This window comes from Plasmodium falciparum (assembly GCF_000002765.6).
Source record: "Plasmodium falciparum 3D7 genome assembly, chromosome: 6".
Taxonomy (NCBI): Eukaryota; Apicomplexa; class Aconoidasida; order Haemosporida; family Plasmodiidae; genus Plasmodium; species Plasmodium falciparum.
In genome coordinates this window covers 206,527-220,000 of record NC_004327.3, presented here as the reverse complement: position 1 = coordinate 220,000, position 13,474 = coordinate 206,527, and the positions used below count along the sequence as shown (strand labels likewise).

Below are 13,474 nucleotides of genomic sequence, written 5' to 3'. Positions count from 1 at the left end.
ATGTCTATGCATATATATAAATAATTGATAATTTATTTATCCACACAAATATGCAAATAATAATAAAAAAAAAAAATAATATATATATATATATATATATACATAAGTAAAAAATGTGGATTATGTCGCATAAATTTTTTGGGGACATATTCTAATAAAGAACAGCCCTAAATATACATATATATATATATATATATATATATATATGTATATGTTAATAACTTGTGGTACTGTTATAATTTAGTAATAATAAGATAAAATAATAAAGTACACATATAAATTGAAAAAAGGATTATACTTAAAAGATGAAACATATATATAAATAAATACATAAATATATATATATATATATATTATATTTGTTTGGAAAAAATATATTTTATTTATTATATCAAAGAAAACGATTCCTACAAATATCACATATAACTATATGATTTGATTATCACTAACATTACATATATACATATATATATATATATATATATATAATTTTTCAAAACCAGTCGAATTTAAAAATTTTGGATTGTATCATAAGAATCGCCAATGAATTAGCTAGTGGTGAACCCGTTATGGAAACATTAAATGTATACGATGAAGAATCATTTGAATCAGTACATATGGAAATATTACAACCTGATTTTTCAACAATTTCGTCAATTAACGACTTTCCATTTTTATTTTGAGAATCGAATGTTTCTAAATATACATCAGGCATATTTAATTCGATGGTATATGGTTGTTTAACAGATATGATTTTAGGTAAGGATGAATATGGGAAGGATTTATATATTTGTTCTAGGAACATATTTTCAACTGGTGTTTTCATATCATTATTATTATTATTATTATTATTATTATTGTGGTGAGTATTTATTTTATTGGGTATATGATTATCATATGCATAATTATTAGAATTCATATGATTATCGTTATTATGAAAATGATGATTAGGAAGAGAATTCGATGGCATAAAATGATCATCACTATTATTACTATTATTATTATTATGTATAGAATTTTTATTATTATGCATCATTTTATGATTACCACTTTTTTTCATATGATTAGAATATTTATTATTATTATTATTATTATTACTATTTTTATTATAATATATTTCATTTAATGGAATAACAAGACCTTCCCTTGCTATAGCTGGGTTTTCATATTCTTCTAATTTTTGTAAAACTAATACAGATGCTAATATTTTTGCTTCTGGTGAACCTGTAATTAATACTAATTTTTCATTTTCACTTTCTTTATTTTTCGCTACTTGAATTTGGGAACCTGATTGTTCAGTAATATATTTGATAATAGATCCTTTTCTTCCTATTAAAAAGCTAGCTGCTTTACCTGGTACTAACATACGCATGGGATTATTAATATTTTTTTCTCTTTCTTCCATTTGTCTAACAATAAGTTTTAACGCGTTAAATTTATTTTCTGCCGAACCTGATAAAGTCAAAATACGATCACATGTTTTTACATTTTCAATATTATCAGGAGCATCGACGATGACTGCCCCTGCTCCTGTAACAGATCGAATTTCTTTAATATGGCATCCTGCTTTTCCAATAATCCAAGCAGTCGTTTCTACATCGAGAACAAAACGAACAACACATGGACTAACTTCCTTACCGTATTTATGAAGTAGTAAATTTTTTTCTTTAGGAACAGAATAGTTATCATTATCATCAATACTCATATTATCATCCATATAATTATCATTTTTTTTCATATTCATATATTTAGAATTATTATTTGGATTGTTCATATTAGAATTGTTATAATTATGTTGATAATGTGGATTATTATTATGATTATTCATATTTCTATAATTAATTGAATTATTGGGATGCATACGATTATTATTATTATTATTATTAATATTATTAATATTGTTGATGTTCATCATGTTATTGTTCATATGTGTGGGAATATTATTAGTTATAATATTATTATTAATATTATAATCACTAATATGATCATCGAAATTATTATGTTCATCATTATCATTTATATGATCATTATCAATTATATCATCATTATTGTTGTTTATATCATTTTTTGGAACTCCTGGAAATTCAGAAATAGTTAAGATTCCATTTTCTACGACATCTTCCAATAAATCATAAATAATACCTATACAGTCAATAATTTTACTTATTTTTTTTGACTTAATAAAAATAGCTTTATCTTTTATACCTGGAACATCATCCTTATGAACATTTATTTCACAAGAAGATCTTTCACTTAAGGAAGAAATCTTAGAACCTTTTTGACCGATAATGATTGGAATAGATCGTGTAGGAACAATTATGACTATAGATTCTTTACCATCTTCTTCTTGAAAATCCATAACACTTTTCGATTTTCCTAGAACTAATTCTAATGCTTTTTTCTTATTTTCTTTTTTTCCAAATATTGTTAAAATTTTTTCAGACGGTGGAGGATAAACAGATACATCAAATTCTTTTTGACATTTTATAACAGCACCACACGCCTTTTCTATTTCACGTACATTATTACCTGATTTCCCAATAACATATCCTATAGCCCTATTTGGTAATAATAAACAATATGGAATACGCATCTCAGTACTAGTTGCACAATTACTTTTCCCATCCTCATCCATATATGACCTAGTACTACTCCTACTTTCATTTCTTTGCCTTTTTATTATATTTTCCTCATCACTAATATTACTATTACCAACCTCATTATCAACAAGTGCATATGATCTTTTTTGTTGTTTTATCATTTTGACCTATTTAAAACGAATATACGAATTATGCACAGAAAAATATGTGTATATAAGTCTCCCTTTTTTTTTTTTTTTTTTTTTTTTTCCCCCCAATTAAGATATTATCACAGTTGATGATTTATAAAAACGTGATAAAATGGTATATAAATATTACATAAATGAATATATATATATATATATATATATATATATATATATATATTTTACCATTTAACCCTTCAAATTAAAGACTAACAAAAATAAAATAAAATAAAATAAAAAAAAAAAAAAAAAAAAAGGAAGAAATAGCTAGATAGCCAAAATTTTATAATCCTACAACTTATGGAGAAATATGAGGAATACAGCTTACACAAAAATTATATATTTAAAAAATAATAAACATATATATGTATATGTATATATATATATATATATATATATATATATATTAAAACTGACTGATAATTATTTTTGTGTGGAAATAATCAAAATTAATTACAAACTTATATGCATTCTTATTTTTTTCTTTTTTAATAACACACTATTTTATACTTTGATGTAATACAAAAATTCCCTAAATAAAACGTTGCCTAAGAATAACTATGTTTTCTAATTCTTGAATTGGATAAATATATAATATATATATATATATAATACATAAGACTACCTTCACTTAAATAATAGGTGTAATAAATTATTTGAATTATATGTATATATAATATGGTTATATCTTAATCCGTAACTTATAAATTACTTTTGTAGTTTTCCTTTTCCCTTTTTTTTTTTTTTTTTTCTTTTTTTTAATAAGTGTGAATAAACACATATAAATACCTCTTAAAAGAACTACAGTATTTTATATACTGGTATACTTCAATAAAAATAAAATAAAATAATATAAAATGATTAATATATATATATATATATATATAATTATACGGGACTATTTGATCTCCTCCTCCTTTTTTTTTTTTTTTTTTTTAATTCATTTTAAAATTATACGAAAGAAATATATATAAACATTTGTAGAAAGGAAAAAAAAAAATATATATATATATCCAATGTAAACCAAATATGCACATATAATTATTATATATATTTATATATATATATATATATATATATATATATATATATAGATATATAGATATTATTTTATTTTTAATTTATGATAACAGAAAAAAAAAATAATAATAAATAAAATATACCATATTAAATAAATACTCTAATTGTCAAAAATTATAATTTGTCAAAATCTTCTCATCAAAAATATATAATGATAAATAAACATCTGATATAGGTATAGGAAAATGCTTCTTCAATATTTATATATATTTTAAAATGGGCTACAATATATATAATATATATTATTTAATATTTATTTTTACCTTAATATTTTAATTTTAATTTTTTTTTTTTTTTTTCCCTTACGTCACATATATATCTTTCCTTTAATTTTTTACAAAAATTTGAAGATATAATTATATGTATTATATTTATATGTATGATAAAATTAAATTCCTTTATCTTCTTTAAATAAAAATGATATATTTTACATTTCTTCATTCCATATATATATAATATACATATTATTTCTTTTTTTTAATACATGAAAAGAGATTGCAAAATATAAATAAATATATACTTATATAAAAATAAAATATATGAGGAAAAAAGAATATTTATATAAATAAAAAAAAAATTAATTGAAAATTATGATGAAATTATAAATATTAAAACAAATATATATAATATATATAAAGTATATATATATAATATATATAAAGTATATATATATAATATATATTAAATTTTATATTTAAAATTACTAATTTTTTTTTTTTTTATATTTCATTTTATTTTATTTTCTATTTCTTATGTTAAAAAAAAATATATTTAAATGGATATTATAATATATAAATTAAAAAAAAAAAAAAATAATTATTATAATTAATATATTTATATAAACATAAATTAAATAAAATATATATTATATTACAAAGGTTTTAAATATATTTTATTATATTTTTATATATAATACAATATTTTTCTTATATATTTTTTTTATATATAGAGGATATATATATATAAAATATAAAATATATTTGTATAATGCATATGTATATATATATATATATATATATATTTATTTTTTTAAATGAGCATTTATTTTTATTTTATATATTACCAATATTTTATAATTACAAATGTAAGTAAATAAAAAATTATGTATAATGTATATTATATTATTATATAATAACTATATAACTATAAAATAAATAAATATATATATATATATAATATATTATATTATAATATAAAATAGCCCAAATTTTGTGCAAGCTGAATGCTATATTATAAATATAATAAAAAATATATGTTTTATATTAAATAATATATATTTTATGATATATATACATATATTTTTATATATTATAATATATATCATATAATTTTCTTTAAAAATAATTTTTAAGTCCTGACCATAATTTATATTTTGTAAAAAAAATATAAAATATAAAATTTTATGTTTTTTTTTTTTTTAAGTGTGGGAAGGGGAAAACATAAAAAGGATACTATTAATTATATGTTTGTATAATTATTTTAAAAAGTGCATTAAAAGATATTAAATATATTATGTTAAATAAATTTTTTAAAGACATTACTTATATTATGAACTTTTTTCATTTATTTTTTAAAATAAAGTATTAATATATGTTTATATATATGTAAATGTTATTTAAAAAAAAAAAAAAAGACCCCTCAATTTTCCATTCATGTATAAATATGCATTGGAGGATTTCTATATATAAAAAATATATAGATATAATATTGAATATATATATTTATTGTATAATTTTTATTTTTTATGTTCTTAAGTTGTTTAAAAAAATGCCACATATAATGGTGACCCTTTTTTTATAATGAAAATGTATCTTTTAAAATAATAACTTAAAAAAAATATATACAAAAAATTGGTTATAAAATATTAAAAAAAAAAGAAAAAGAAAATAATAAATATTATATAAACATGAAAATATGATTTTTTATTATATATATATATATATATATATATATGTATGTATATTTATCTGTACATATTTATGTATTCTTTTTTCTAAGATAATTCCCTATTATATTTATTCACCGTTTGTCTTAAAATGTTCATAAACTTGACATCTGTTTTATAATCATATGTTTTTTTTAAAGCTTCCTGAGGCAAAGTATCTAAGGGGTTTTCTTCAATTTGATCATAATCTTCTTCTTTTGTTTTTTCACTAGGCCATGGTATAACAGTTCCTGATTTTTTTGATATTCTAATAACTTGATTATCATCTGTATATCTTAAGGCTACCTTTGTATTTGTTTTTAAAAAGTTATCTATTAATTGAACATTTGAATAATGTATTTTTTTTTCAATATAAACGAATTTATTATCAACAAAAAGTTTCCTCATATTACATCCTTTGACTTTTACCATATTCCTAAATTTGTCACAACTTAATACTTCTCCTATTTTTCCTTTATCTTTTCCAGATATGACTTTCACTTCATCTCCTTTCCTTATTTTCCACATCTTAATAATATTTCTTGGTTTAATAATTTTATGATTTCTGACGCTCACATGTTTCAAAAAAGAATTATTTAACTGGCTCAAAACTGGCAGTTGATTAATTTTTCCTATAAATGAAGACCAAAACATTTTCCCCCTTGTTTCATTTTTTTAATTACACAACAGGAGAATCAAAATTATAAATGATAAATGATAAATGATAAAATTGCATGTGAATGTGAAAATATTATAACATACTAAATAATAAAATACATATATATGTATATATATTTATAAGTTTTTCCTTTTTCAAAAAAAATTTATATTTTATTAATGTAGATAATATATGTTATAATGAAAATTAGAAATTTTATATAATTATATACAAATATATAAATGGTACATCTTTTAATGTATATATAAATACTTTAAAAAAAAAAAAAAAAAAAAAAAAAAAACATGTTAAAATGTGCGCTAGTTGCTTTAGAAAATAAAATTACCTGACCTGTTCATATATTTTATAAATTTAGAAGAAAAAAAAAAAAAAATACATATAAAAAATAATATATAAATATATATATATATATATATATTTATTTATTTAGTATATATGAGTATGTACCTTTATAATATAACATTAAGAAGAATAATCATTCATTTATAATGGTTATAAACATGGATAAGCTAAGAAATATTCTTTTTGTTAAAAATGGAAAATTTTCAGTAATACCAAAAATATATGAGGAATTATATACTATATATATTATATATATTACATATATACATTAATGCATTATGTGTATCATATATATAAATATTGGTGTGTATAAACATATATATATACACCTATATAATTTAAGAACATAATAGTTATGTTTTTTTTTTGTTTGTTTTTTTTTTTATTTTAGGATGCACAAATAAAATTTCTAGCATTCACGTCATTAAGTATGTTGGTATTAATGGTTACTGGTGATGGTATAGAAACTCCAATGGGATATATCAAAAATTTCAAAAAGGAATTGAAGAAAAACGAAGAGAAAAAAAAAGAAAATATGGAAGATAAATTAATAAGAGAACTGGGGATTACCACGTAATTGTTTCATAGAAAAAAAAATGATTATTACTATAAAAATCTTTAATTTTAAATGATAGATGTATATAAATTTTTTTATAAAACCTATGTGCGGTGTATTTCATATGTATCATTTTACATTTTTAATTTTTCTTTTGTATAGGTATCAAGAATGGAAAAAGGCAGGAATCCTACCATCAGATGATAAAGAAAATTTATAAAGTTATTTATTTGTAGGATTATGAAGGTTAGTGATATATTAATTACACATTTTTATATTCCCCATTTAAATTAATATTTTTCATCTATGGTGTATATTTATTATTCAAATATATAATTAATTTATAAAATGGAAACTTATAATTTTTAGATAAACATTTTTTTCACATTTTATCATTATAGTTATATGATTAATACACACAACAAATGTTTCTTCTTTTTCTTTTCTTTTCTTTTCTTTTCTTTTCTTTTGTTTTTTTTTTTTTTTTTTTTTCTTTGATTTTTTTCTTCATAACTTATAATTTGATGAATGGAAATATTATATATAATTAAAAAAAAAAAATTTTAAAATAAAGAAAAATAAGAGTACGATATTAACACATATAATTTGTAATACGAAAATATATATATATTATGTTCCATCTCATATTATTAAAAAGGATATTTAATATTTTTCTTTATAATATTTACATTATATTGGAGGTTTTATTTTTCCTAATAATCATGTAGAAATGTAGATATTATTTTTAAATCAAAATAATAAATATATATATGTATATATATTTATGTATTTATTTATATTATATACATATACATAAAAAAAAAAAAAAAAAAAAAAAAAAAAATTAATAATTATAATAAAATTATAAAATCAAACAATATAATATATTGCGTATATATATTTTATTTATTTTTTTTAATATGAACATAAAAAAAAATATTTTGTAGATCCTGGATATTTTTAAAATACATGATGTATGTATATATTATATAGAGAAGATGATATATAAAAGAGGATATAAAGATGACGATATAAAGATGACGATATAAAGATGATGATATAAAGATGATGATATAAAGATGACAAAATAAAGATGACGACATAAAGATGATGATATAAAGATGATGATATAAAGATGATGATATAAATATGATGATATAAATATGTTGATACAAAGATAATGATATAAAATTTTAGATTCTACATTTGATTTTCCAAAATTATATGAATAATTTTCGCCCATCTTACCTTTTATCATTATTTTTTTTTTTTTTTTTCATTAGTTTAAAATTTGGGTATACATATATTTCTTGTGTCATATTTTGTTTTATTATATTAAAATAAATATTATTTATGGTTGAATTATTTATATATATATATAATACTTATATATATGTAAGTATTATGTGTAAGTACCCCTTTGGTATTTTTTTTTTGCTTTCTTTTTCTTTTTTTTTTAAAATAGGATAATGTTTATGAAACGATATAAGATATTGATAAAGAACGTAAATACTTTTAAATGGAAGTCGTACGAAGTGAAAAGAATTTCATCGATCATATTAAATTCAAAGAAAAGCAAACCATTTAATATTGATTATATAGAAAAGGTGAAAAAAAAAAATGGCTTAAAAGATGGTTGTAATAAGGTATTTTTAAAAAATAAATATAATGGTGAGAAATATGAAAGAGATAAGAATATAACTAGATGGTGTGATAAGTTAAATGAATATGCTAAAAATAAAGAATATGATGTTTATGAAAATGGTTTAAATTCTTGTTCATGTATAGCTGAGAATTCTATAGAAATTTCTCAGTTGATTAATGTAATTAGTAAGAACAAAATTATAAATAATAATATAATGTTGATTTATATAAAATTAATTGATAAATGTTTAAAAATATTTAGTAACATTCCTATGAGAAGTGTAAGTTTAATACTGAATAGTATGGTTAAATTAAATTATTATCATACTAATTTTATTGATTTGTTTTTTAAAAATATAAACAATATAATAGATAAAAGTAATCCAATTGATCTGAGCATTTTATATCATTTTTACGTGAACTGTTCAGGTGATTATTTTGAATATATAAATGATAATAAAAATGATATATATTTAAATTTGTTTTTAAATAAAATACTTAATGATATATCTCTTTTACAAATACAAGCAATTTCTTGTATTTTAAGATGTAATAAAAAAATAATAAAAAGAAAAAATTGGGAACATGCATATTTTAAATATGATGGTGTCTTAGAAGAAAACTACCTGAACGTTCAGGTAAATGAAAAAAATAAGACGATGGATTATAATAAAGGATATGAAGAAAAAGAAATAGAAAAGAAAAGGATAGAAGAAGGTACATATAAAAGAGGTATTATATATGATGATGAGAAAACATATTATAATATGTTATCTATAAAAAAGGAAAAGAGTGAAGAGTTGGATAATAATATAAATTTTTTTGAGTGTGATAATATAAAATTAATAAAAAAAGTAAATAATATATTAAAAGAACATGTCTATTTTAAGATATCATCTGGTAATATTCAACAATTGTGTAATATTTTAGAAGATTTAGAATATTTTAATTTAATTGATGATGATTATAATTTTTATTATGACATTTTAAATATGTTGAAGAATTCATGTAATTTATTTGAATTAAAGAATATTGATTATATAAATATATTAAATATAATAAAAACTCGAAATATGAAATATAACAATTTTCTGCCTATATCGAATTTTTCATTTTTATTTGATAAAATAAAAGATTTAGATTTTGATTTTTTTACATGTGATCATTTGTGTGAGTTAATAAAAATATTATGTTATTTTAAAAAATGTTACCATTTAAATATGTGTATGTATAAATTAGAAGCTTGTTTAGAAAAAAAGAATTTTGATGATATATATTCAACATCAACCTTGATATATTTATTATATGATTTTTCACAGATAAACAGAAATGATATGATTATACATTCATTATGTAAAAAATTATATATATCAATAATTAACAAAATAAATAAAAGTTGCGATGATGAAAAAGTAAATGATTTTAAATATGTCGAGACGGGAAAAAATATCAAAACAACTGATAAGAAGAACGCTATGTATAAAACTGAATTTAACATATGTATAAAAGAATATATATTATTACTTAAATCGATGGACAAATTATTAGATAAAAGAATAATAACACCTTTATGTATTGATGAGAAAAAACTAAATTCCTTTTTTCTTGATATTACATATAAAATAAATGAGAATCCATCAAAAAATTCTTTTAAATGTAGATATAAAAATAATGATTATTATGATTATGAAATGTGTTTATATTTATATCAAATATTATTATTAGGTAAATTAAAATCTAGAAACTATGTTCTTTTTTTAAGTTGTTTATATAACGTCTTGACTTTATCAATTCATTTTAACATAAAAGATGTGGTCTTATGTTTGAAAATATTACATCATTGTACACATTTTATAACAAAAGATAGATATTTAATTTTTGAAAATACCTTAAATTATTTTTCACATTTGATATTATCTAATAACGTTATTCTTTTGGAAAGAAAAAATATCCTAATGAATAATATAAAAAATAATTTTATAAAAATTAATAAAAATAATATGAATTATGTAGAAGAAAATTGTAATGATAATATAGATATTTTAAATAATTTATATAAGAACATAAATAGAATAATTGATGATAATAATTATATGTATATAAATAAAACTAAGGCGAATCATTATCTTAATGGTTCTATTATGACTAAAAGTAATAATGACGAGATATATACAATGTGTTCTAATTTTGATTATACAAAGATAGCTTGTATAGATTGTTGTAATATATTATATTATTTAAAAAAATTGAATTATGTAAATAAGGATTTAATAAATATAATATTAAAAAATGTATATATTAATATAAGTAGTTTAAAAAAGCAAAAATATATCCTTCGAATGGTTAATGGGTTAAGTATTATAAAAAATATCGACAAAGAATTTAAGGATTTTAATTGTATTGTAAAAAAAATGATGTTTCATTTTTTTTTTATTCAACAAGAACATAATAATAATATGAGTCAAAATATAAGATTAGAAGAAAGTATTAAATTATTTTATTTATTAAGTAAATTGGATATGAGCAAGAAATATAAAAATGATTTGATAACAAAATATATGTTGGTACGTTTGGAGAATATATTAGAAAAGAAAAAAACGACAATTAATAATATTATATTATTATTATATGGTATAAAAAATATGTACCCATATAGATACATAAGTTTGATATCATATGTCTTACATTGTATTGATGATTACCAGACAAGAATAAATAATATTAATAGGGATACCATGAACAGTGATAATATATACAGTGATAATATGAACAGTGATAATATGAACAGTGATAATATATACAGTGATAATATGAACAGTGATAATATTAATAGTGATCATATTAATAATTACCATATTAATAATTATCATACTAATGAGGATGATGTTTTATGCTCCGTGTCCTTTTTAAAATCCTACTTTTCATCTATACCACATTTTATAGATAGTTGGATAGATAATACATGTAGTAAAATAAACCAAGTATATATTCGTATTAGCCAGAAATTATTTCAAAACTTTTATGAACATATATTTTTAGAAAATAAAATGAAAAATGAAGATATGATTTGTATGTTAATAGATTATATAAATTTATCGTTACCTTATATACCTTATATAGAAAAGTATCTTGATGTAATTCATTACGTTATAGATATGCACAAGGTGGTGATAAATAAAGATGAATTTATAACTTTTTTGTTAAACTGGAAAATATATATAATATATAGGATTAATAATAATAATAATGATTATGGTGATAATGAAGAAACACAGAAATTGGTATATAAGATTGACGAATGTTTAAATATGTTATGTAAGAATGATAATAGTTATAATTATAATGATTTTATATCATTAAATAAATCTTTAGAGAAGGGTAACAAAAAAAATGATACTCACAATAATGATGATGAAAATGTTTCCTTAAATAAAAAATCAGTATATGATTTTAGTTTTAATAAAAAGAAAATAATTTTTCTAGATACAGATGAAGATAATGAAAAAGATATTATATGTAAAGAATATAATTATATTGATATAAATAAATTATATGAAAATAATTTCAACAGGAAAATAAATAATAATATAAATCAAAATAAAAAATTACAATTTTGTATACAAAAAGAAGACAATGAAAAAAATAAAATATTTAAAAATATTATTATTAATAATAATAATAATAATAATAATAAAAATAAAAATATTTTAAATGAATTTGAAATAATTTTAAATAAATATTCATATTGTCAAAATAATCAAAATGATAAAATTGAAATTTTAAAAAATGTAAAACTTTATTCCTTTCATATAAAATTTATAGATAAAAAAAAAAAAATTATATTTGAATTTTTAGATGAAGATGCTTATTTTAAGGAACCTGATAATTCATCTATAGATTTATTACCATCAGTTAATTTAAAATTAACATTATTAAAAAAATTAAACTTTAAAATAATCACCATACCATTTTATGAATGGAATAAATGTTATGGACGCTTAGAAAAAGTTAAATCCATTTATCAGAAATTATTAAATGTTACAAATCCACAAAATGCACAAGAGGAATATCAAAATTATAAAAGTGACGATATATTTTCTTCTATAGGACGTTATGAAATAACTAAAAAGAAATAAAGCATCAAATATAATATATATATATATATATATATATATATTATAAATATTTTATTATTTTTTATTTTATTTATTATATTTTTATTATACATATGTACATATATATTTTTTTTTTTTTTTTTTATATATTATAGGATAATATTCATTAATGTGTAATATCAATTAATGCTTTGTTTACATAAAAAATAAAAAAAATGTTCACTATATTTTATTTATTTATCACCTTAATTTTTTAACGAGTATTACATATTTTGAGTTATATCCTTCCATCTTTTTAAGAATGTTTAAAAAAATTATATAATTTCTCCTTATTCGACGTATTTGTATA

General features: G+C 18.5%; 4 protein-coding genes across 4 annotated transcripts; 2 read left to right on the top strand and 2 right to left on the bottom strand.

The window, feature by feature from the left end:
• Positions 1-493: 493 nt before the first annotated feature.
• Positions 494-2,761, bottom strand: PF3D7_0605100 (RNA-binding protein, putative; the record flags this gene model as incomplete). The annotated part of the gene is made up of 1 exon (XM_960948.1): positions 494-2,761. One exon carries the CDS (start codon positions 2,759-2,761, stop codon positions 494-496), a length of 2,268 nt encoding a protein of 755 aa, XP_966041.1.
• A 3,097-nt stretch (positions 2,762-5,858) lies between these two features.
• PF3D7_0605000 (50S ribosomal protein L24, putative) lies at positions 5,859-6,443 on the bottom strand (the record flags this gene model as incomplete). Its single annotated transcript, XM_960947.1, has 1 exon — positions 5,859-6,443. One exon carries the CDS (start codon positions 6,441-6,443, stop codon positions 5,859-5,861), a length of 585 nt encoding a protein of 194 aa, XP_966040.1.
• A 525-nt stretch (positions 6,444-6,968) lies between these two features.
• PF3D7_0604900 (conserved Plasmodium protein, unknown function) lies at positions 6,969-7,586 on the top strand (the record flags this gene model as incomplete). Its single annotated transcript, XM_960946.1, has 3 exons — positions 6,969-7,016; positions 7,202-7,383; positions 7,529-7,586. The coding sequence occupies 3 exons, from the start codon at positions 6,969-6,971 to the stop codon at positions 7,584-7,586; spliced, it is 288 nt and encodes a 95-aa protein (XP_966039.1).
• Positions 7,587-8,841: 1,255 nt separating this feature from the next.
• Positions 8,842-13,146, top strand: PF3D7_0604800 (RAP protein, putative; the record flags this gene model as incomplete). Its single annotated transcript, XM_960945.1, has 1 exon — positions 8,842-13,146. The coding sequence occupies one exon, from the start codon at positions 8,842-8,844 to the stop codon at positions 13,144-13,146; it is 4,305 nt and encodes a 1,434-aa protein (XP_966038.1).
• Positions 13,147-13,474: the final 328 nt, after the last annotated feature.